General features: G+C 42.2%; 1 protein-coding gene across 1 annotated transcript in view; it reads right to left on the reverse strand.

Moving 5' to 3' along the window:
- KALRN (kalirin, RhoGEF kinase) overlaps positions 1-26,947 on the reverse strand; it is a 368,140-nt gene that overhangs the window by 101,434 nt on the left and 239,759 nt on the right. The window contains exon 34 of the mRNA XM_009327171.1: positions 492-738. Within this exon, the coding sequence (XP_009325446.1) occupies positions 492-738 (247 nt within the window). The remainder of the gene's footprint in view (positions 1-491; positions 739-26,947) is intronic.

The following is a 26,947-nucleotide window of genomic DNA, read 5'->3' on the forward strand; positions in this document are numbered from 1 at the left end:
TGCCATTACACACGTCTCCAGTTCATGAGTCAATAGAGTGTACCAGTACTCACTGGTGGCTCGTTTGCAGTAAGACAGGCAGCAGGGATATACTAAAAGATCATGCACTAGTGTGCACTGTGGCACTCATAAAATAACATATCCACAATTTGGGGCATCCTGGGTGTATATACAACATGACATTCCCTTCCTCTAGGCTTTTAGGCACTGAAACCAGTCCCTTTGTTGTTTAAAGGTCTTATTTTTACCCAGAATATCAAGACAATAATGATTGCCACACAGCAAAAGACGCACATGTACAGACATTGATTCATGGAAATGGAGTTAGGCTAGTGCTGTGCTGATTCACAGAGATCTGGTAACAAAACTCACTAACAACTAAACAGTTTTTTACCCACACCGACTGCAAGAGCAGCCCAAGCAGCTCCGCACTTACATGATACAAAAGGGGAAATCCAAAACAGTCTTAAACCTGACGGGCTGTTGCCTACCTTTTCCTGAAGGGAAGAAGCAATCCATCTCCACACTGCTGCGGGAATGGGAAATGCAGAGAGCGCTGCTGGGGACCAGACCCTCCTGAGGCGGACTCCGCTCCGTGGTCCGGACCAAACACCAGCCTGGCCTTTCGCTTGGCCTCTCCAGCAGCTCTACCGTCTGCCCCACCTGAATGCTCAGCTCGCTGCTGTGGCCCGCTGTGAAGTCCTGGAGCACCACAGTTAGTTCACACCCTCCAGACAACTGCCCAGGTTCAACAGAAAAAAAAAAAAAGAACAGGAACAGAAGTTAGAGAGGGCAGGATGAAGGCAATCATCTTTGCATCATATTTACACTGGCAAAGACAGGATTTGTATTCCTTAGAAGCCAAGTTAATAATTTCTTTTGTCAAAGTTCAACATGTTGTGACCCTGGTTTCCTTTACTTCTTATTGATTCTGCTGGGCTGAAGTGAGAAATCAAAGCTACCCACCCAGTAACCTTTTGAATGCTAGCTGTGGGTGAATTTTCTAGTGCTGAATTTTCTAGCCATGGGTGTCCATCAGAAACCTTGCTTTTTTTCTTGCTTTAGTTTCTGGGGTGACTTTCTAGACTGGCATTAGCCCAGGCTGCCTCGGCACTGTGCCCTCATGGTGGGACAAATTCCAGCTCATCCCTCTACAGCATGAGCTAGACACATTCCCACATGCCACGAGTATAGTGAGGAAACAGCTACCATTTTTTTGCAAGACAAGAAACATGCCCTCATCTTCCCAAACTCGCTCTAGGGACATCTTGGGAGACTAGGGAATCCTGACCGGGCAGATCAGAAAAGCTCCTCCCATGCTCTCTGACGGAAAACAGAGGTGTAAATATATAAACACAGAGTGATTGATTATATGCTGACTTCCAGGATTTGTATCTAAGAATAAATTTACCGTCTTACTTCCGTACTGAGCGCTGGCAACCTGCTGCTTTCCTTCAGCCTCACACCCTGAGACTCTTGATGAACAATACTGGTCTCTGTTTAATCGTAGTCTCTATATAACCAGAGACCAGATATATAAGCGCTTGTGTACAGCAGAACGAAACAGAAGAAGTGATTGGACAAGCAGCAGAGCTAATGAAGCTTGTTTTCTTACAGAGTTGGATCTCAGAGGTTGATTCTTGGTATCTAAAAAGGTGTGAGCACAAGTCAAAGTTTTTCTGGCGTGAGGAATCTTTCTTAATGCTTCTCTGCAGTGTGGATTTCTTGCTGTCTGCCTGTCATTAGGGGCCCTCTTTTGGGTCTTTCTCCTCTATGTGCTGCCTGCTTCCCTGAAGCATGCAGGAATCTTTGAGGTCCTTATTCCAGTGTCAAATTTGATAGAAATTAGTCCACTGATTCAAAAGTTATTAAGATGAGAATAGTAAACATGTTGATTCAAAACAGTGTAATACCATAAACCTCCCTATTTCTTAGGATATGAAGCTAAACCCAAGCATATTATAAAATGTTTTTAGAAGAACAACTTCTAAATCCAACTGAATTGGGAGAAATCTTGTACGATGCTGAGTACCTCTGTGAAATCAATGAGAACTGGGATCTGCTTATCAGCCTGAATGGGGGAACCCTTGAGGAGAGCACACTCATCTCTACAGACTTCACACTTCAGCTGGTACAATCTCAAAATCCCTTATCTTAGCCCAAGCAGCCCTGAATGTACACTCCCATGGGAACAGCCTGTCTCCCCACTCGGTGGCATAGTGGTTTGTGTGTCTAATGCAGGTGTGAAAGAAATCCCATTCACAGAGGTGATATTTACAGTTACAGAAAGGGGTCAGTGGACAAGGACTGGTTCTCACCTGTCCTGTGTCTCTGCCGTAGACGAAATGCTAGATTTGGGGAAGAAGAAGGAAATATTTCTCTGAAAGATTATTTGTAAATAAATAGAAAAAACAAACAAAACAAACCATGGCAGCTGTTTGAGGCCATTCAGACAGAGTGCTCGCATTAATCCTGGCAGAAAGAGCTCAGTGGGTTGATAAAAGCGCACAAGAGATCAGTTTAGCACCTAGCTATGCAGTTTATCAGCAAACCCACCATTCATCACGCTGACATAATCTCCCCATAACTGGAGTACAAACGTGCACAGGTATGGTAAGAATAAGATATTGCTATAATATTTACTGAGATTTCTTTGCTATGGACTAATTTAGGAGTAGAAAATCTTTCTGATCCAATATGGTATCTGATCTGGTATGGTACGAGATATTTAAGACACAAGAAAAAAAACTGATTACTTCTTGGTAAATACACCAACAAATCTTACCAAATGTGATGATTTTGCCCTAATTCTTTCACTACTCCTTGCCAAGTAAATTTTCTTTCCCCCACATTACGCTATCTATGATACTTTATCTGAAAATCATCAAATCTCCTTCTTTTTGGGGAAAACGTGAACAAACAGTCTGCTGTACCTACTTCTCTTCCAGAGATAAATTTAAAGCATCTGCGTGCCCTGCAGTCGAGTACCACTAGGTGTCCGTGTTTGCCATCACACAGCAAGCTAACTTGCTATAAAGAATTAACTCTTGCTTGACTTCAAAGTGCTTATCTAAGTGCGGTGTCTGGGCATGAAGGAGCTGGTTCAGACAGGATCCCAAGACCCATCGTTTCCAATGATATGGGCAGAGGATGTTCCAGAATATTAAAAAAAATTCTACAGATGGTTTTTGAAAAATAAATAATTTTTATTGCTTAAGCAAGAAAGGTGAAACAGCCCTGAAATATCCCAGAGAAAAAGGCCTGGTGAAGACAGCACTTGGGAAAGTTTGGGACTAACAAGGTACTTTCCAGGGAGCATCAGCCTGGGAAGTGCTGCCCTAAGCAGCTCCTCGCTCCCCACCTGTGACGCTGTCCTCCACACAGTGGCCTAAGGGGCAGCTAACCTAAAATCAGTCTATCGTAGGCCTTTGTCAATCCCTCCTCAAATAAGTAAACATCTGTGATACAAACAGATGCTTCAATTAGGGCAACACCTGTAAACATTATCCCAGGGGAGGCAGGTGTGCTCCATGACCTCAGGTACCATCTAGCCCCGACCTCCTGTTTCCTCTGATTCATTAAAAATAGCTATTTAATATACTGAGAACTGGAAGTAATCATCCCCTCTAGGAGCTGCTCTGCACCTGGTGTGATCAAGCTCTTTCTCAGCAGGGGAGATATTCTCCCTCTCCGGCTTTAGAAGGCTACCTTTGATGTGTGAGCGGGAGAGCTAACCTCCCTCGGCTCCCTGGAAACTGTATGAATTTATATCACCTGTTCCTCCATCATCCTCTGGATGGAAACACGGACCAGGGCTTCCCCATGTTCCAACTAACCACTGGAGGAGCCGGTGCTAAAATAATACATTTTCAGGGAAAGACCCCCTTTTACAGGTGGAGGTGGTAGGTGCAAGCAGTTAGCTCAGGTAGGAGCCCACAGATCTTTTTTAGGTGCCGGCCACAAAGAACAGAAAAGGAGCTCCTTCCTTTGGCTGAGGACTTCCAAGTGCTTACCATGCCTGTTCTGTGTCTTACATACCACCACACCACAAAGAACATTTACTTACCAAATTAACCCACAGCAAAGTAAGGGTTTTAGAAAGCTGATATTATACAAATATGTATACAAATTGTAAGCCACTGAGGAATAATGCAAATACATCTGATTCCCAATGACAGAAATCCTTTCACCTATGAAGTGATCCCTCAAGCTATTAGTTACTTAATTTGTTTTTGGAGAGTAATTTTCCAATCTCAGAAAAGTACATCATGCTTCTCTCTACCTCAGAGCATGCAAATTGGAATACAGATGGGCCGCTGGTTTCTCACACATATTGCATTTGGTTTGGAAAGAGAAAATGGAGAATGCCCTTAAGGTTGAACTTCACAGGTAAATGGCTTCATATTTTAACGTGTTACATTCACTTTTATTATTCCTGTGATAAAAACCACCATTAAAGCCACTGACTGGATATATTTAAAACCCAGACAGCAGTCTAATGTGTGTATGGTACAACAAGATCGGTGAGAGACATTAAAATAAAAATAACAACGCAACATGTCTTTGCAGAATACAAGGCATAACTGAAAGATCTGACACACGGACAAATCTAATGAATTACACAGAAAGCAATAGCCTTAACATCAGGAAGAAAAGGAAATGGCAGAAGCAAATAGCAAAATGCAATGAGGAAGCAAAAGGGCCCCAAGCAGACCAGAGCAAACGTGCCATATGTCCTGAAAGCAGCTAGCAGGAGCCCCAGCCTGCCTCCACACTACCTGCCACCAGCAAACCATCTCCCATCCTCTGCGTTCACTTGTGCCTGGGCTAGAAAGCATCATTGTGCATTCAGTGTGTGAGTGTTTTCATCACAATGTTCTAAAACAGATTAAACCTGAGCTAGAATAGAGCCTTGCCCTATGTCACCAGTGCAGGCAAGGACCCAGCCACACAGCGACTGAAAACTCCTCTCTCCACCGCAGAACATTGCTCACTAACCTCTGAGCATTGATGCGAGCAGTGTATGTCAGACACTGACTCTGTTGAATGAGTTTTGTCATGACTTACATGAGCCTTCTTGTCTTCTGGGAACACCCAGTCGAGTGCCCGTCAGCTATGGGAGGGTGAAGCGCAAGCCACCAAAATGATCCCAGGCAAGGACACATCCTGCTGCAGGGGCATCCAGGCTGCTCCAAGCACAGAAGCCAGCTCAGCTCCAGGGACCAGCAGGTACCGGTTAGCGCAGGATTACCATGAGATGGTCTTTCCTGAATCACAGTATGTGTGCATGGCCACTGCGGCACCTATTTAGTTTCCAGCCACAAAGCAGCAGCCAGAGGAAGCAAGGCTGAACACCAGAGGCATATTTATCATTATACTGCAGATGGAAAAGACCTATCAGGTCACAGGCTGCCCTTCCTTCCCTCTAAAATACATCTTAACTAGTACTAAATCCACTCCAGTTAAAAGAAAAGTGGGAATGAACAGCTCTCTAACAAGGTGAGCAGGGATTTGGGAGATGGGTGGCTGGAGGAGGATTCCCCAGGCACTTTTTAAATGGGTAACTAAATGGTTTATCCTACAAATCACAATGGATCTCACACTGGTTGTAAAAGATGAACCCAAGCTCTGAAAGGCAGAGAACTGGTAATAGTAATACCATGGTGGCTGTATCAGCGTTAAGTGAATAAATACCAGCTGCCCCAGCAAATGCAGCAGCATTTCAATTGTCTGTTTCTACAAGGGTGCAAAATATTGGTGTGCTTGGTCTTCCCTCCTGTGGCACAGTGCCATAACTAAGGTTTTAGTCATTTCGTAATTAAGGTCTTAAGTTTGTTAGAGGCTTGCGAACCACACTGTGGTCTGTGAAATGTGAGGGCACATAACAGAGATGACCTGGCTACCTGTCCTATCAAGGAACTACATTTGACGCTCATGGGAGACCCTGTGAGCTGGACCACAGCCAGCGTTTTGATGCTGCTGTCTCCTCCCAGCCAGCCCTGGGGCAGATGCTGCATATATCTGAGCGGTTCCTTTGGCTCAGTGCTGTATTTGAATCCCTGGGCTGGATGCTGAGGAATGACTACAGCTCAGGCAATCTCATTGCCAGTCATTGCCACTCACTGCCAAGTGAAGTACACAGATCAGTTATGCCTGGGGTTCCCCATTTCCAAATATGCCTATAGTTTGGTCAGACCCTTCTCACAGCTGAGTAGTAACAGAGGACAACAGAATAAATGTCAGTGCATTATACCTATCTCTCACCTTTGTATCAACTCCTTTTGAGTATCACACTGCCTGAAAACACAGTAAGCTCAAGCTGCCATACCTTTGCCAAAGCCTATAGACTGTCATTTGTCTGGCCTAAGGGCTTGCGACTGCCAAAGATGCTCTGTCAGTACATAACACAGGAGTATCCTCATGCAATATTAAGCTGTTTAAAAATAGATTATAATGTAAAGAACCATGCCCAGCCCAACTCACTATGCTAAATTATCCAGCGTACTCTGTTAGTAAAATTGCTGTATCATTTGTTCATATTTATCTCCTTTCCCTTTTTCTGCTCCTAAAACGCTTCGATTTCCCCTTCAGTATATTTTTCAATCATAAAATCACATTCAGAAGCAGAATCAGCAGTGCACAGCATCTGCAGATGTAGGTAAAACCCAGTATATTTCAGGTAGGTAAGAAGTTGTCTACTCTGCAGTACACATCTCAACCCAACATCTGATTTTCAGTCAAAGAATCAGCAATGGAGAATGAATCTATCAGGGTCAGAAGAGCTGCTCAGAGTATTTAAGTATTTTGAAATATGCCAACATTGTAGAAATCCACACTAGCTGGTTATTTACATATATTCAATAGGACACAGAGCTCTGCTAGTTTAAACAAAGCATTCTGTGTGGTGCAGCACTGTGTCCTAATATAAATTCCTAGTTTTCTGTTGCTCTTAGGCTTTCTGCCCATCTGGTTTTGGATGACAGCCAGTTTTGGATAGAAGCATTTAGTCACCATAAACAGCCTATTTCAAGAGGGTGAGAGGGGCAGTGGGAGCAAGAATGGCATTTGCATTCTTATTAAGAGATTAAAAAAAGTGAATAAGACCACTTAGACGTTGATTCTGTCTGCACTGAAATAGATCCAGGAGCTGTCACTCTAGCTGGGGGACAGGCATGAGAAATCTTATCCCCCGCAGAGTTCTTTGTGAAAATTTCTGTAATTTTGTAGAGATTTGCTTTTTAATGGGAGGTTAGAGAGAGAGATCAAATTCAGAAGCAGCCTTTGAGGAATTTCAGTACTAGAGAATTGCTTTAGTTTTCTTACTTTGTAACAGGCTCTGTTTGGAGTGCGAACACTGAGTCACCCACGTTCCTCCCTCCAAAGCCTTTACAGCCCTAAAGGATGCTGAGCTGAGAGCTCTGGCAATTCTGGTGAATGCTTCGTTGCATCGGTATGGAGGTGTTTCTGTGGGGACGGACTGTATTTCAGGAGCTATGAGCTGAACCAGAGGTAACTTATTACGGTCAGCAGAATTGCTCCGGACTGAGGTCAGAATCAGAAGTTCGGTGGAGAATACCTGGCTCATCCTTGAGTCTTTCTTGGTCCTCAGGCCCCTCTACCCATCTGCCATTAAGATGGAGTCGGTGCTTCCCACCCTTTCTGTTTTGTCCGACCAAACAAAGAGGAACACTGCCTGAGCTTCACCAGGAGGTCTCTTTATATTTAAGCAATTAGTTAAACACATGGCTGGGATCATGGTGACAGCCCTGTAGCCCAAATGTACCAGCTTTGCTCCTCTCAGCAAGGAGATAACAACAGAGGCATCTGGATGTGCAGCATTCTATAAATCAAGACTCAGTAAGTTATTCCACAGCGGGAAGAAGAGACAGAGATGGCACGTGGGACATATAAATATGCTAACGGAAAGGAAATCTGGTGTTATGGTCTCAAATAGCACATACCTTTCCTGTCCAACATCTCTTGCTGGAGTCCCTACTAGACGACCATATCCTGATTGTGCTGGATTTTGGACTCCAGCATATGCTGACATCTGCAGAACAGCTTGAACGAAGCTGTTTGAATTACTTCTGGAGCCTTTTTTCCAGAAAGTAAGACTAAAGTCGACCCAAATTAAATAGCACATCCAACTATAAAAAATGCTTTTGAAAATAAAGACGACCAGACTCACTTTGTTTCACCCAACAAATTGAACCTGAGCATCAGTCTGCATTTGATCCTATAAGATCGAAGGTCTCCTCATGGCATTTGGCTCAGAGAGCTGGTACCCAAATTCCATTCCTTTCCCTTTCCTGGAGAAGCACAAAATGGAGCAGATATAATCTGTGTTTCCTCAGCGACACAGAGCCAGCACAACTGGCTCCAAACCCCTTTGCTACCAGTGTTGCAGAAGGTGAGAAAGGCAGATGGCTGAAACCTTCCAAGGTAATCCCCTACCTACCACACTTCACAGCCACAAGATGTTTTAAACTCACCCAGGGTTAATAAAAGCTCAAGGATAGACTGAAATCAGGGAGTACTGACTAGTTGCTTTCTTTTGTATGTCCAGCACAGTCTGAGCAAAGCAGACAATCTTGACCCGGAGGGTCAAGGGTTACAGTCAACAGATGATTCATCAGACATCAATTCCCAAGACACTGCTAGCAAGTACACAAAATTTGATCGTGTATTCTGGCCAGGAACTTTGTAAAACATCCCCAGGTACAAACAGCACAGGTGAAGTGTGCGCAGTAAAAGGTCTACACAGCAGACGAGTTTAAAATAGGAACCCAGTTGTCTGTATCACATACCTGGTACCATTGGAAAAGGAGAATTCAAGTCCACCAGAAGCTTTAGAAAGACAAGGGACAAGCACACTTTGCAAGGGCAAAGGGTGGGCACTGTGCACATCTGTCTTTATCTAACTGAGGCGTTCTGCCCTGGCCAGAGTTTTGAGAAGGGAGGAATCAAATAATGTTCCAGCAGCCCTGTTCCCCCCTCAGACAGTGTTCCCAGCTGAGTATGACCCCCACTATTTGCTTGTCAGCAGAGAACCTACAGCTTCCCTGATGTCAATGTCAGGAAATTATTAGGACCTACAGGTCCCTGATCAGCCACCTCTGCTTTTAAATTACACTGAAATAAAAATAGTTACCTGAAGAGCTAGGAACAATGGCTCACAACAACCAGAGCAGAGACCTCAGACTGACGTCCTCTTAAGAAGGAAGCAAATGATATTCAGAGGAAAAGCACAAGATCACCCTAGGGATGCTTTAGAACAAAGCAAATCTCAGTTTGTGCATGGAATCAAATTTGCTCGATACACACATCCCCAGATTATATTTCCTTTATAATCTAGATAATTGTTTTAGACAGGTATGTTGCTGTCTGCACAGTTACACTTTTAATGGAGTTATGGAAAGTGATATAACTTCAAACAATACCTGCAACAGATCTCTCCCTCCTCTTATCAAATAAAAACCAGACATTTCCAAGACAAGCAGCTGCAGATTGCCTCAAAGCTATATTTTCCTGTTAGGGTCCTGCTGTAAGAAGTGAGTGTGTGAAGGCAGAAAAGGGATAATCTTGTGCTCTCTTCTTTACCTCTGCTAGCATGCAGGGATCAGGATTTAGTGGCTAAGTATCACTGTGTTTTAGATACATATAAGCCTGATTACATTGGATAGATACCCTCCCCAGTGGACAGCCATGCCCAGCTCCCAACACTGTTACGAGAGCAGCGCACAGGGCTGATGGGAGGTTCTGCCTTCCTGTGTCTCAGCCCACCCAGTTCCAGCGCTGCCCCTTCCCTGCAGACCCTCTGCTGATCTTTGCTGACCTGCCGCAGGTGCTCTGGGCTCTCCTAAAACACACACACCTTTGCAATGAAGACTGGATATCTGAAGGCAGCATGCATGGGGTAGTAGATGGATTTCTGTACTGCCCAGCGTACAGAAATGCAAAAGCCTGCACTGATTCTTGGTAGCATCATAGGAAACCACAACACTCCTCCTTCAGGGATATTAGCTCCTCAAAACGGGTAAGCATCTGAACAGAGAAACCAAAAACACGATGAAGGATTTAAAGTATCCCCCGATGGTTTTTTTGCTCAAATTGTTGAATTCACAGAACAGATGTTTTATATAAAACTGGGTTTATTTTTAATTGGAGGAGATTATTCAAACTATGTCTAAGCCATATGGTCCTGTAAGTCTGACTCCCCTCTGCCATTGCTGGAGAGGCTAGCTTGGCATCCCTCTCCTTTTCCAAGTCGTTTCCTTTTTACAGATTTAATAGCTGCTATTTTTCTTTTTTATTGTTGGTCCCTAGGTCCCGTTACTATAAATCAGGGCCTTAGGCCCAAAATTAACTCAAAAGTGGATTTGGATAAGTTGCTTTTAATGATTTTCAGTAGTAGGTTGGTCTAATAGAACATAAAGGGAAATGCAGATTTGAGATTATGGAAAACACATCAGCAAGAATGATGACAGTGAGTGGCATTCATCTGCAAGTTGCCAAAGGAAGACCTGGTCCCGGCTGGCATGTTTTCCTGCCCCTTTTCCCCTTGCGGGTGTCACACTACAGAGCAGGAATTTTCAAAGGGATTTATTACACACTGGAAAGACCAGGGCACGTTACCGACTTGACTGTCAAGACAGTGCTGGGTACCAGGCAGGCCTCAGGCTGAATGAATGTGTGATGGCTGAGGGCGTCACCCTGCCTCAGCACCACATTGGGCACATGGCTGGGCTCAGCATAGCCTGGCTATTTAGTGCCTACTTCTATCGCACCCAATACAGCCCGTGAATTTTCATCAGTTGAGAGCAATAATCCTTCCGGTAAATTTTAATCACACTTCAGAAGACTGCAGCTGCAATGTAAGCTCTGGACCCTGTTTGGGTGAGGTGGTTGCAGTTAGTCTGGTAGTGGTTGGAGGCAGCCAGGCAATCCCACAGACCCTTCTCCCTCTCTCCCAAGCTGTCATCTCTAATGGCTGCAGTTTGCTTGTTGCTATATTAAAGTCTCATCTTAACGATATGCTCCAGCTTAGTGAATCACCATGTGAATTAATCACCATGTGAAAATACACTACTGCTGCTACAAATAGGCTGCATGGATGAACTCCATGTGCAGCAATGCCAACTCTGAGCAGGAGAGTTTGCACAACGGTTGCATGCCCATGCCCTCGGTCAGTGTTTGGCACGGTGGAAAAAAGATCTCGAGGGACACGATTACTTGTGTTTGAGTCCTCCCTATTGCTTGCCTCATCCACTGCAGCCACTGAGCATTTTCAGCATTGCTACACCATTTTCAGCCATCACAATGAGTTGCAGCTTGAGTCTTAAAAGTTAAGTCCCAGGGTTTTCATTCTCCTCTCCATAATACTGCTATTTACTTGAGGTGACCTCATTTGCCAAGTGATGTAACAGGGTGCACGATCGAGCCTGGCACGTCTAAGCAGATGTTTTCAGCGGACACAGAAACAGCATTATGAAACAAAAATATCACCTAAAACCTGAGAAGCACAAGAGATTACAATGGCCTTTATGCAGACCAGCTTACCTAAAATAGCGTTGAAAGGCCTTTGGCTGCAGTCATATGCTTCCCTTTTTAAAATGAAAGACTGTTGCTTGTACTACTGTAATGTGACTCCCAAAGGAACCAGCAGCTGCAGGTTTTGAATTTTATCATTCTTGGCCTCTCTGTTTGATAAAGTTGACTGGAGCATGCCCAGAGGACACTCCTCCCATAAAATTGTTCTCCTTTAACTACAATAACAAAAAATGGTTGCACACTTTTTTGTGTGTTTTCTTTTAGTTTCTAACAAGGTAATAAATCCTATTTCAAACAAGAATATAAATCCAAAGAGTTTGATAGTCGATCTGACTTGCTTTGTTTCAACTAAAAGGAAATGCTTATTGACTTTGCCGTTTACATTTGCTGTCATATCACATTATCAGGGAGGGCTAAATATGGATCAATGAACTCCAGCACAAACAAGTAGAAGATTGAGGGGAGCCTGAAAGAACTTGCTATGTTCATTTATCAAAGGATGAGCAGAATAATAAGGTCTATTGGTAAGCACATTCCCAGTTCCTGCTTCATTTCTTTCACTGAAGACACTTCAGATAAAATACTCTGCCCTGTACAATCACTGTTACATGCAAATATGTTTGTTTCTGTTCTTGCTAGACTCAGTTCGATCAATACAGAGGCCTCAATTTTCAAAGGCAGATGTCTATGTTTACCCACAACACTCATGCATGTGTTTTTTTGTTCCCCAAAACCACATTTCTCTTTTGCACAGCAACACAACAGGAAGGTGATATGAACTGAGCTTAAAGCATCCTCAGGGTATTTGACAATGTGAAATGCAACAGTGTCCAGGATAAACAAAAGATTTTGGTAGCCAAGTGTAAAATTTTTAGCATGAGATCCAAGTATGCTTAAAGTTTGACATTACCATATTCAGTGAGTCTCTAAAGCCATGTGGAGAACATGTTCAGGGCAGCTCAATTAGAGAGCTACTGCTGGGGATTTCAGAGGCACAGAGGAGGGATAGAGCCTGAAGTCGGTGAAGTTCAGTGTGAACTGAACATTTACTTCCTTTGGGTTTCTTTTGAAAATCCTAGGCTAAATCTCTATCTTATCCTTAATTGGCAGATATAAAGATATGTGCTCAGGGGAACTAAATTTGTTTTTTTGCTAGTAACTGGGAAAAAAAGATAAACTGTGTAAGAAATCCTATTGCAGAAAGTGAATCCATAGAGTTTGACAGTGGATCTGACTTGCTTTGTTTCAGCTGGAATAGCAAGTGATTTCGTGGCATCCTAGCTGCAGACATGAGGGACAACCAGAGCCCACGCACGGAGTGGAGGCATGGGAAAAGCACAGGGCTGTGGCAGAACTGGGGCTGCAGGGATGGAAGACAGATGACAAAACGAGGGCCTGGGGGTGGACAAAGAAAGATGGTGAATACCAGCAGCGGTAACTAACAGGTCAATAAATAGCCCTCAGTGCTGTAATGAAACCGAGCAATTCCCATTCAAAACCTTGATTCACTTTGAGATGTTTCCCAAATTGCATATTGGGGAACCCTAGAATGAAGAAAGAAATGATTAAGCTTTTCTTAAACTCCACTTACTGTTACTCTTAACATTCACAGCCTATCCTCTGTACGTGTGTTTGCATGGTATTAACATTATACCATTATACTAATTGCACCTACTTAACCTGAATAGCCAACAGGACACTTCCTTGGCTGAATATCTCCTTTTCCAGCCACAGAATTGCGTTCCCTTAATAAACTTCATTTCACTAATTCATTATTTCTTCATCTATGCTGTAAGATTTTTGGCATAAGCATCTGTTTCCTTTCATAAAATGCGAGCAATTTCCTCTGTCCCAGGCAATACAGTAGCAGATCTGTCTGTCCAAACCTCATTAACCCCTACCCAATCTAAAGAAAAAACTGCTGAAATGCTCTGGTTGCCAGAATGAGTCCTATGTGGAGGGAAAATGTGCTTGAACTAAAAGAGAATGAACTTAGCCTTTACTGCATGAAAAGGGATTTTACTGTTGCATCACCACACGTAACACTATAATTATGAGCTAGTGGCTTTTTCAATGTTAAATTTCTGCAAGAAAATGATGAAAACACAATGTAAAACATCTTTCTTTCCTTCCGAGGGTTCACATGCATGGCCTTAGCAAGTAGTGACCCTATTAAAAGCATGTACATAACTTATCACAGCCTGCATGGTTTCCTTCTCTTCTTTATGATTCTCCTTTCTGTCCCTTCAGCAAAAAAGGGACTCTTTATCACACTGCTCCATATTGTACCATAACTAAAATCTGGATTGATCCAAGGTGCAGATAAATGAATTCACACGGGAAAAACGCAAAGAGTCTGAAAAGTCCCAGCAGAAAACAGAGGAACCGAGGGGAAACAGTATTCAGAGGCAGGCCCGTTCTTGGCAGACAGACAGTGGTTTTTGGCCACCACCGTACCACTGCCCAGCTGCAGCAGCAGGCCGTCTCCTCCCCTCCTGTGCTGAGAAGCTCCAGGGCTGCCCAGGGACAGCCTGCCTCACTGCCCTGCCCCTCCTGGGGAAGCCAGGCTGCTCCCCACGGAGGGCCGGGGCAGCAGGGGACAGTTGCGGTTCCCGTGCCCTGAGAGCCGGGCTGTGGCTGTTGGGGATGGGGAGCAGGAGATGTGACGGCCCTTTGAGACAGGCCCCTTCCCCGGCATTGCAGTTAACCTGCTTTTGATGCCTAATGTTGGACAGGGTAAATATCAATCAAGTGGCTAAATCCTGAAAGTTTTAAAAAACTCCTGGAGTTTGCTGGTCTCAAAAAGTGAGGAGTGCTCCGTCAGCTGTAGCAGTACAGCCTTTCCATCCACTTTCCAGCTAGATGGGCTTTAAAGAAAAGGACATGACTGAGGGAAAAAAAAAAAAATCAGGATAATGTTTTTTGTCCTTTTTTAAAAAATCCCTAAATTGCAGGATTTGAAGAGACAGTTTGGCACAGAAAGCTTAAAAGAAAAGTAGAGGGGCAAATGGACATTTCAGTACCCTAACAAATGTCTCTCACACTCCACCCTGAATTTACAGAATTTGATGCAAGAGGCACCCACTGTAGGTCTAATTTAGGAAAGCACCCACATGTATGCACAAGCTTAGTAAAAAACAACAGGACTTAAATTGTAAATTGTGTTCTTTTGTGAGTCAGGACTGATATGAGTACTTGCAATCAGGACAAACCAAGAAGCAGTGCATAAAAATGGAGAAGCATTTAAGTATGTGGTAAGACCATCTGATCACATAATTCTGCAGTATCTGTATGGGGTGGGATGCTATTTTATGTCTGGAGAGAGGGATGTGGGTCACTGAGAAATAAAAGACTTGGTTCCATTCCCCAGTCTCTGTTTATTCTCTCCGTGTTACACTGAGCACATGGCAACTTCATTACAGAGACCACAGTCATGTGTCTCAGATATCGATGATGAAGGCAAAAGGAGCACCTTCCAAACTAGACCATACATTTTGCCACGTCTCAGTTTCCCTATCAGTGGCAGTAAGAACTCTGAGTCTTGTTTCAAGAATGTCTATAAAGCTGTTTTCTTGTCTTCCAACCACAAAGTCCCCAAATAAAAGTAAATTATACTACAGAGACTTTAGATAACACAAAATATATTTCTGTCAGGCTGAAATTACCACTAAGGAGTTAAAAAAAAAAGATGTAGAGGAGCGTACAACGTTTTCCAAACTGAAGCCAAAGAGAATTATAGTTCTTCACAGATATTTCCAAAGTATTTACGTATACTCACCACAATGGCAATAATGCTAATGTAGCTAAACCTTATTTCTTTCATATGACAGATAATTTCATCTTCTATAGAAAATAAAATGTTTATCACTCAGGGTTGTTTTTTTTTACCTCCTTGAAACTTGGCAGCCATTTGACATCATCTGTCTCTATTAGGATGCCATGGGTTATCAGTTGAACACTTATCTTAATTCATTGGCTATTTGGAAAATTACAATCCCAGATGGTTCTGTCTTGCAAAGATTTCTACAACTCGCTGGCTCCACTACATACATTTGGCTTCTATTTGTATTGTAAAAGTCATTTACATTGGCTGACTCCATTTTCCTTTTCTGATCACCGTATGTCATTTTATGCCATTCTTTTTCTCAGCCTTAATTCCACTTTGCAACCCAATATAATTTGAGTCATCATCCATATAATAGGCTTTTCTTCTCCTCTTACAGACTATATGATAGGAAATATTCAGTTTCATGCATATTGTTTAGCAATAACAAGGGCACACTTTAATTTATTAGAATTATCATGTGTTACCATAGACAAGAAATGCAACTGATGTAAATTCATGTTTTAGCCATGGTAACAGAAACTGCATCAACTATTGACACAGTGCAATTCTTTAATGGATTCAAAGTCTTCTGCAAACACGTCATCTATGATTTTGCTAGTAAACATGAACAGCCCAGCAAAAATGAACTGCTTTCCCTGCTAACACATTTTTCTTGTGAAAAGAAATAAGCTTATTTTTAAAGGAATTGTTAAAGCATTTTTTTAATTACTAAAAATGGGAAGGTAATCACAAAAGCAACACTGAATGAAGAAGTGATCTAATCTCACTTTACAAAAAGAAAACATAGCCAGTCAACAACAGTAAACACGAAAAGCATTACAGTAAAAAATTGGCAGGAAAACAGTAATTCCAAAAATGGGCTACAGCTTATTGCTATACATCTACAGCTATAGATGTAATAAATATAGGTTCGGTTTTCCCTTTTTATAGAAGTATTTCTAAATAGCTCCTTTGGTAAACACTAGCAAAACCTTTACTCTCGAGCAAAGCAAACACACTGAAGGGATATGGTTGTCTTCTTTTGAGGTGCAAGTCTGCTCTCACCACCCTCCAAAAGGATACCCAAAATAGGAGGGTTTGTAGAATGGCATTGCTTGAGCAAATGCCTCTTAGCTGGATTTCTTCATGAGTGAAAGCTCCAGCACCACCTGCTCACAGTATGAACCTGCTACAGCTCAGGAAAACTGCCCTGGGACTTGAATAACACTTTCTAAACCTTCGGCCAAAGTTGTTTAGAATCAGGGATGGAAAATGTAAAAGCCAACGTACCTTTCCCTCTGGCAGTTCAACAGGTGTGTGCTACATTAACTAACCCTGCCTCTGTGCCACTGCTACCTTGACGTCATTGTTACTGGGTTGACAAAAGGTTTCCATGACAAACGAGAAAGCTGATCTGTTATCTCCCCTTTGGAGGAAAGTGAAATGCCCTCTCTCCCATATTCTGCTAGAACCACCCATCTTGTTTTTGGCACATAGCACAGAGGGCGCATTTTTGTAATTGATTTAGACTTCTCTCTGCTCCGGAAAAGAGAAGCCAAGTTGTTTGTTGTTTTTCCCCTAACTTAAAATAGAGGGTGTCATCCTCATCCCACTGTGATCCCCCCCGCCTCACCCGCAGCACAATCTTCTTTGCAGGCATGTTGACTACCGTGCTAAAAAAGAGAACGGATAACACTGAAAGAGGACAAACTTTGAAGCAATGAACGAAAACACTATTAAGACATTTGATTCTCTTCTTGGCTATAATTTATTACCTCTACTAGCAGGCATGGCCCATAATAGTTAGCAGATGTTTGAAACATCTCATTCTGAACTTTGCCTAAGATTAAAAAGAGATCTCGTAGTGTTTAAATAGCAGCTGCAGAATGAAATAAGGTTGCCTTCCTAATGTGACAGAAACGTTCATCCTAGCCTTAAACAAGGAGGACTGTTTTATATTCTGTAAATGCTGAGGAAGCTAAATTTCTGTGCGCAGGCACCCACACATTATAATTTTATATGCGTCTAATTTGTAGCGATTGACATGAAATAACCCCAATGGAAAAGGCTGGCCCAGCTGTCTGAACGCTTCTTAGGTTTTTGCTACAATTTACCCCAGGCCTACAGCTCACCACAAGCAGGAGAAGGCTGGACTAGTTTGGCCATGAACACGAGGTTAGCAAATGTGAAGGTCCAAATTTAATTATTATTATCATTGCTATTCACACTGCATCAAGGGAGAACCTAGCAGTTCTCAGAGAGGATCATGTCCTGGATGTGGAGACAAAACCAAAGAATCTTCAAGGAGCAATAAGATACGTTTCACCACAGCTGTACATCCCCACCAGCCTTACTGCCATGCTGGCCCCGGCAGGGATTTTACCCTGTGCAGCAACGCAAATTCGCTCTTTATTTAAGCGCTGGGGCCTGATGCTAATTCAATCTCATGGGCATAGTCCCTGTGAACCCTCTAGGACTACTGATTCCCCTACGTCTTGTTCCTACAATGATTAAACTTCAGCCAAAGGCTAACTAACTAACTGAAACAGATGGCTAAGCTTCTGATTTGAGGAAGTTAATATACAAACAGCTAATTTAAAAACAGTTTAGATCTCAAAATGAATTATTGTTCCCTTTCAGATTGCATGTATTTCTTCTTTGCTTGGCAGCGTGGACACTTCCTGAGCTTTTCATTAATTCCTCATACTTGCAGGTTTCTCGATGGGCACAAACAGAGATCTTATGTGGCAGCCAGCCCCGATATGAAAAAGATTTTGAAAGATCTGCTGTAGTGAACAAAGATTGCCCTAGCCTTTATGCATCTGGTTCGAGTTAATATTTTTATCCCCTTAGAATACACGAGATTTTTTCCTAAGCTAGGCTTTTCCTAGTACACATGTTTCTTCTGATTTTAGTAACATAAGGTTGTAATATACTGCTCTTGAACAGATGTGATTTTGGAGCCTATCCCGAGGAGTACTGCTCAGAGTACCCCTTCAGAGGGAGGCAAACTCTAAACCAACTGTGTACTATTGTCTTTGGGGAAGACAAAATGCCTTTCTTTGATACCCGTTAAGACAATTTTAAATCCTGCTGCATGACAGCTGGTTACAACCAATGTGGCATGTAATATTAAAGATGTTATTACTGAATATGAAAATAGCTAACACTTTTGCAAATATAATCAATGTATTTAATTCATTGTCCCAGTGAGGTTCACAACTCTTAAGACCTTCAAATCAGTGCAGGACTTAAAAACATACACTTAACCTCAAGCCAGTGCTAACTCTATTCCTATTGAGCAGAGCACAGCATATGCTTAACATTAGGGGCATGTGCTTAAAGGGCTCGTGAAACAAGTCCTGTTTTATGATTCAGCGGAAGCAATTTGCAGCTCTGTATTCATCTTCCTTACAACCAGTAACGTGCCCACGAAATTACGACAGGCCGGTGGCAGGAAACGGAGCACTGGTCTCATCAATGAGGGCATTAGGCTGAACGAGCATGGCACGCAGCACCAGCCCAGGACAAGCCAACCCGCTCCAGCCCCAGTGGCAAGCCCCGGTCAATATGTTCAATTTACAACCAGAGAACAGGCGAAGGAAAACCACCACAGCTAATTAAACACCGTAGCTATTTAGCATAAAGAAACTATATGCAGGAATAATACCCACAGATGTTTTTACTACAGATTTACAGTAACTCCGCCACTCCCAGCAGGTGTCAACACTCCTGACGTGGAGAACACATCACCTGCATATATCTTTTATTTAATTACCATGATTTTCAGAAATCTGCTCTGCAGTGCTCAGAGCAGAGTCATTAATCTTCAGTAATCTCTTTGAGCAACAATTTCAACTTTTATGAGCCTGGAGCCCCTCTCTAAAGCAGTGGCTGTATTGTCTGAGCACTGGATTTTATGCAAGGCAGTTGTCATAGCAACGTGATGGGGAGGGGAGAACCCAAACAATAATTGAGCATCAAAGAATTGTAAATGCAGGGAAAATTCAGAACTAGATTCCATATTAGAGCTATAGGCTGACCAAACTGCAGATTTTAAAGCTTAGGAAACTGGATATTATTATAAGCGTGCTTGGGGATGGCTGTATTCCAGTAATGCATTATCACTGATCCATTCCCATTATAATCCATCCATTTCACTGAAAATGACATGTTTGTGGGGCAGTGGAAAAGCAATCTGAAAAGGAACAATTGCACATCTCTGCTTTTGGTAGAGAAAAGAGAAAGAGGGAGGAGGGAAAAAAGGTTATAATCAAAACTATATTTCAATAGCAAGCCCGGCTATTGTAAAAATAATAATGGTCTTGGCTAGCCGTTTGTTGTGAAATAATGAACCTTCTGCACCTTTATAATATTATTGCAGGCATTCTATAGAGCACCCTAATAAAAATGGATTGCTAACTAAATGAGAAAAGGCTGCTGCATTGTTTTATGAGGCAATAATCCAGTTCCAGAACACATAAATCGTAAACCCCAAACCAAAGATTTTATACCAAGAACACAACACAACTTTATCGTTACTGTTACCCTGTTGCTCTTGTATACGCTGGTACAGATGTGTTTTCAAAATAATTAAAATCTTAAAGAGTTAGGAACAGAGCAGAGCATAGTTATGTCTCAAGAGTGCTGAGTGCCCTAAGCTGTTATGAACTTTCATATGAGGAAGGTGCTTTTTTTATGTTCACACGGATTGGTTTGCTGCTTAAAGATGGGAACATACAGATATGGAAGCTAAAATAACCTAGAAGACCACTGCCTGGGACATAGATGATCTTGGTTTTAACTCCAACTCCGCTTCTTGTCCAATGTTTAATTTGGACCGCTTCACTCTCCTATATCCCTTCCGTGTCTTGGAAACAGGGATAGTGCCAGTCACCTTTTCATGAGACCGAGTACAAGCTTGCATTTGAACTAATGGTTATTTTTTGCAAGAAACATGCAGTTTGTATTAGCACATTTCTAGCAAGGTAAAAGCCACCACAATTTTGGTGAAATTACCAGTCTCCGCAACACCATTGCTAACCCTTGCACCTACAAGAGTGGCTGATATGGTTCCCTCCGTGACGATGAGATCTGCATGTATTAGGGCTTGTCCTGTTTACCTACACCAAGCTTACCAAGCTATTTGGATCAGCAGGCTGTTCTTTTTGCTCCTGACTGCTCACCCAGCTGCAGGCATTAGTGGCAAACTTATATTTTCTCAGCTTCTCATGGATAACTAGTACTCCCCATGGAGCAGAACCAGTGCAGGCCAGCTCCCCACAGATCTGGGCTGTGTGGTCGGTCTCCAGCTACAGTGGAAGCTTTTTCTGAGGGTCAACCATCTATGAGGTCTCTCAGCCATGTGGATTCTCTAGTAATGTGTGTGTCCATAAATACATGTGTTCATACTACTGCGTCTCTCCTAATCTCCCTATCCTTCTGCTGATCTCCATAGAAATTATTTTTGAGATCAGAAGCTTCTGTCAATTTGCTTGAAATTTGTCCAATGGGTACAAAAGTTATTAGAGGGCAGAGCACAGTTACTGAAAACATAAAAGAAAACCTTATTTCCTTAGAAAATTAAGTTAAAAACTTTCTCCTATCACAAGGGTAATGACAAATATCTTCAGGATTTCTCTACAAACTTGCCTACCCTATAATAATTCTATTTATATCTATATCTGTCAACTAGCCAGGTTTTAATCCATTTAATACCTGCCATGTTTATTTTCTATTGTTCTGCTTTGTTAGTAAAAACATTATGTGGCCCAAAGCAAATGCCAACAAAAGTCTATCACTGAGACACTATTTCCTCTATTAGCTGAATTATAACCTCATAAAAAAATACCAAGCTAGTTTAGTTTTATTTTCTATAAAGAGGTGCTAACTGGCATTACTTACATGGATCGGATTTAATCCACCGTTAACTCATGCTCTTTATTTGTAGTTTCATTGTTATTCCTGGAGTCAATATACCAGGTTTGCAATTCAGTTGTATTAAATAAAAATGAGACGCAGCAGATTTTGAGAACTGCAATCTCTTCATCAAGTCACAGGTGAAGTGGAATGATTTGACACTTACGAATCCTCTTACTGTTTTCATTTTTAGGTCAAATGCAATTTCTGAAGGTTTCTCAGGGTCTTATTTATAGCTCACACAGGAACACCGATACCCATTACTATGTCATTAGAAACCACATCAGTTTTGACTACTGTAGCTTAGACAATTCTTCTAGCATAAGAGACTCTGCTATGGGAACTTGAACAGAAATTGGAAAGCAACTCCCTAATGGACATGCTAATGCAGCCTATTTGTGACACAGATCCCTTGTCCCATTCCTTCTGGACAGGACCTAATGGTCCCATTACATTAACACATTTAAAAGCTGTCTTGCAACAGAGGTCTGACAGCCGAGCTGTACTTTAATGTTAGTCGTGAACCCTAGAGACTGAAAATGACTCATGAAGGGTATAATCTGAAGTTGCTCAATACAAGCACGTAAGTGTAAGCATAGGTGCGCGTCTGTTTGCTTGCACAAATATGACTGCAGTCATGTTTCGCTAATGCTTCCTTTTTTTGTGACATGCTAGAAACAACCTGCACAGCCTACGGGATGGAACAGAACTATCAGCAATTGCTCAGCACAAATCATTTAGGGCTTTTTTTATAGCTTCAGGATAAGTGACTTATACACTACTATAGCTCTTCCACTGCCTATGAGGCAAGATAGTCTATGGTATGATGGCTTATTTTATTGTATCAATTTCTGATTCAGTATTCCTTGGCTTTACTCTAACCAATTGTCTGTTCATTCAGACGTTTAAAGACGCTTCTTTTCCAATCTACTCTTAGCTGCCTCTGCAGTAATAACAATATATGATCTTGGGACAGTTTGGCATGTGATTAATAGCTGTTTAGATTGCTTTGGCACTTTTAGCGTATGCTAATTGGGTTAATAAGGTACTAAGTGCTCCAAGGTGTTATGAATGTGTTGTAAAATCAAAAGCTCTGCTGTCAAATGCATTCATTACTCATGGTCTGTAATTTGCTTGCAACGAGCCTAATCCAAAAGACAGTACTCCAACCATTTCTCCTACTCTTCTGTGAAAGACATTAGCACAACAGCACAAAATGCATCTTTAAGTGACACTGTCTCATTTCTAGAGAGACAACCTCAGCCAACAGGCTCCCTGGTATCTTTGGAGGGTGTCAGATTCCTCTTCAGCTGCAGCCAGACAATCAAGTCACAGTGGGCCCCTTGCCATGGGTTGCTCTCACCAGGCTCCTCTCAGGCAAGCAAGACACATTTGGCCACCTGGGCACAGCCAGTCTCCCAGAGGGCTGTGGACCTGGTGGGGCTTTGCCCATCCCTCTGCTCTGTGAGGGACTCCCATCCACTGCTTGGGGCTGTTCCACATGCCCTCACTCCCTGCTCTTTTCCCCATCTCAGCCTCTAGGCTTTATTGCTGTTCCCATTCTCCTGCTCCCCACCTTTTGCTCTTTAGGCATGACTCCTCATTCCCACCTCTTGCTACCCAGTCACACTGCCTGACAGTGTTTCTGATCTTTGCAAAATACCAACCACGGCAGTCAGACCAACGGGCTGTCACAAGTACCCTGTGCTCTCCATTTTACAGGTAATCTCAGACAAAACAGTCACATTGCTGTTAAAGTCTACAGAACAGAACAGACCAGAAAGTCACAGTATCACTTGTTCCCATTGCCCATTTTGCTGAAACATGTCCAGTTTATCCACTGATGTAAGAGACAGGTTCACCTGATACCTTCTCCTCCTTCTGCTAGTTCTCTCTTACTAAAATTCACATCTCTTCTTGTCATTTCTGTGGAACTGAGCAACTCATTATTTACTGTCCTCCCTCTTCCTGTTCCTTTTCCTCTCCCATTAACACAAAAGCCTTTCTCAACAATGACATTTAAGTTGACATTGATTTCTGCTGTATTTGAAGTCAATAAAGTAAGATAAACCATGTACCTTTGCCTGATTACACTTTGTGACAAAAAAATCCTTGCCTGCAGGTACGACCGAGACATACTGACCTGAGTAACTGCGCCAGTCATTTCATCCAGCCAAATCACTGAATGAAATTAAAACTAGATGGTGGGACTAAAGCACTCCATTGACTAGTCAGCATCAGTGAACAAAGTTCCTGGCAACAAAGAGGTTGAATCTTACATCCTAGATGTATGGAGAAATGAAGGATAGGCTCTTCAAAAAACTGAAGATGGAGTAAATCACTGCACACTATGCAGCAGACAGGAGAATAACACATGAATATGAGAGATCAGGTAAGGAAATGATCACTCAGTCAAGAGTTTGTTTGCATAAGACTTAATCACCCAAGAACACACTTCAGCGGAAGCTGGAGAGGAGTGTACAGAAGATGACTTGTTCCAAGAAACAGCTGACTGTACGTGGTAGCACTCTATGCAATTAACACTCTTCAATGGAAACAGGTGTGACAGCAGGAAGGAAATGTTTAATCTTTGGATCTAAAAACATGACTCTTCCTTGCTTGACTAAAAGATTAGTGTTGGCTCAAAGCCAGTATCAGGCTCATAAAACTCTCCAGTTTCAAGTGTAGAGGTTCAAAGCAATAACTTGCTTGAGAGGGGAGACAAATTCAGGTCCCACACACATAAAAGGGACAGGGTTTGGCCTGGGCTCATAACTGGTTTCCAAAAGCGGAGGTGGGAACACACAGGTGTGATGGGCAGCTGAATCCAGACAGCTCATATGTGCACTTTTACACAATACTTTTACCTGAGTTCTGTATTTGCTATATTGCAGTTGATGAAAAGAGAAAACATCTATTTTTCTGCACCAAAAAGATAACTGTGACCAGTCACACAATGGAAACATGCCGCCCTTCAAACAGCTCCTGGATAATCACTTGCGTTAGCACATTACACCAGCTCATAATGCTGGCTCTAACCTGGCAGTGCAAAAAAGTAACTTGGCATACCGACCACAACTTAGCAAACAAAGCACAAAAGGTTCAAATCTGACTGACTTCAAAGGACAATAAATATATGCCCACCACAGAGCTTATATTGTGCTGAATCAAGGCTACCACTCCCTCTCTCTGCCTGCTGCTTGTGAAACAGTTTGGTCACCTACTCTACGTGGTGAGTAGAGGATATGCAATTCAAGCTGCACATCCAATTGCTGCTTCCAGCGACTTCTTCCCTCCTGCTCAGCCACCACAGCCCCTGTAACGTGCCACTGGGCTATGCAGGGGGAATGGCTGCAGCTGGATAATCTAAGACTCCTAACCCTTTTGGCTCCAGCGACTTAAAAGGAATGCTCACAATTTATTTAATCCTAAAATCCATCTTGTTGTAAAAGTTAATAGTCAGATAATGCTATGTATAACATTCCAAGCATGGCGCCATAAATAAGAAAGCACTTAAATAAAAGAGTTTGCAGCAAATGTTCAAATCCAGTTCCAAGATTCACTCCATTAAAAATCAAACCAGTGTATTAATCTCCACTGCTGTATATTTTAAAGACATGAAAAACAGATTCTAAGAGCTTCTGAACACCGCAAGCTGCTTCTGCATTTTGAAAAGAAAGAAGAAATAACATTAAATCGCCTTTTTAAAGGCCTGTCCTTCCTTTGCATGTTCTCATTCTTACAGCACATTTCATTTGTAATGTGGCATTCAGCCCTGGAGAGGTTTTTTCTCCTCAACTCAAAAATGCTTCCAGGAACAAATCAAGGTTCTTGCTACACTTACAGACTTCTGGATAAATCTACAAAGTGTCAAACCAAGCCTTGCCCAGTGCTTTCTTAAGAATATAAAATACCTGGAAAAAAAAGTAGGATGTGGCAAGTGATTCTCTCTCAGGCCCCATGGTGGAGCAATGGTGGCTGGCAGCCTCTACAAACCTGACAGCTGAAGTGATTTGCTCTTCACACAGGTAAATGCAGGTAAGAGCACGACTTCAGCTCTGTCTCAAGCAGTAAGGCAAGAAATTTCACATGAAATTCTATCTTTATGAAAAACTTCAAGACAGATTAAAAAAACCCCTCACAGTTCATTGTCTATCATTGACTATATTAAACAGTCTGATTCACTGTTCGTTACCCTTCCTCCAACAAAGCAAAATAGAAAATCTACTTCTAATTTTTGCTGTATGGGTCACATGCTTTGTCACTGGCACAGGATGCCAAGCCTCCCATCAGTTGCTCAAGATTCAGTAGGAACAGTCTCTTCTCCTGGCTTGTTAACCTTGCTGCTAGTTGCTTCCATAGCTGCTCAGGCCCAGTTCCAGAAAACTGAATCACTCCTTAATAAGGTTAGGCTTTAAACTAAATTAATCTTACTGGTCACTAAAATAAGATGCTTAACAAAATTGCTGAGTTGAAATTCCAGCCTGGAATGACTATGATCTTGGGAAAATAAGAATTTGGATCCAGAAATAATTTCGCGGCTCAACTTTAGCTTTAATGCATCCTAAATACGTGAACACTAACATTCCTTGCGCAGATAATTTGTTTCCAGATGGGGCGGCGATCTAATCCTTCCTGAAATGGGCCAAATTTCTCTCTCAAAACAGAAATGCAAACCCTGTCTGTGAAGGTTTGGCCTAACTAGAGTTTGAATAATGAAATCAAGTAAACTTGGCCTACTAATTCAGACCAAACTGAAGGCGGGGAAGACAAGATGCACACAAATGACATTTTGAATTGTACCACCACTAAGATGTCAGGAAAACCTCTGAACAAGTACTATCTATTGATCTCCCATAAGAAAGGGTGCCCGGTGGATTTGGCATGAAGTGGGACTGAAACAGAACTTCTCTTCATGCTGGGGCAGCAGTGTGAGCTCTGGCAAGTCACCCCACTGCTCTGTGACCTGGTTTTCTCAGCCATAAAATGACTCCGACTGCTTTGCAGTAAGTAGACTAACATCTATGAATACAGAATATAAGATAGACATGCCACGCAACTGAAGTCTGTTGCTCTTTTGCAGCTTGTCTGCATATTTGTTAAAACAGGATTTACCATCAAAATAGAACAAACAGCAAGTGAGACCTCTCCTGCTAGTGACAATAATGTGAAAAAGGTAAAAACTCCTCCTAATTCTGCCATTGTTCAGGACTCATTTAAAACTCACTAAACTGCTAATAGCTGCCATGATCTTATTTCCTTTTCCTCAATCATATAGATGCTGCCTTGGGACACTCAGAATCACTCCTTTGTTGTCCCCCATCAAGAGTTTATCTTAAGGATTTAAAATCACTTCTCTTTTCTAGATTTATTTTCTCCTCTACAGCACAAAGAAATTTAGCAAGAGAGACCCAATCTGTTGTGATTAAAAAGAAAAGCTAGAAAAGTGTTCTAGCTCTTGCGATGATATTTTATAGTGTTTCCCATGAGAGGAATTATCTCCATTAATGGTGATTGCAAATCCCTGTGTACTGGGACATTAGCTTCCCTTATGCTTGTTACTGAAATGAAAGAAGACAACTAAAATATTACAGAGCTGCTTTATAAAGCACTTATCCTATTAAGCCACTTAGCCTTAGTCTTTACATAGGG

The sequence above is a fragment of the Pygoscelis adeliae genome, unplaced genomic scaffold (assembly GCF_000699105.1).
Source record: "Pygoscelis adeliae isolate BGI_AS28 unplaced genomic scaffold, ASM69910v1 Scaffold227, whole genome shotgun sequence".
NCBI classification, from domain to species: domain Eukaryota; kingdom Metazoa; phylum Chordata; class Aves; order Sphenisciformes; family Spheniscidae; genus Pygoscelis; species Pygoscelis adeliae.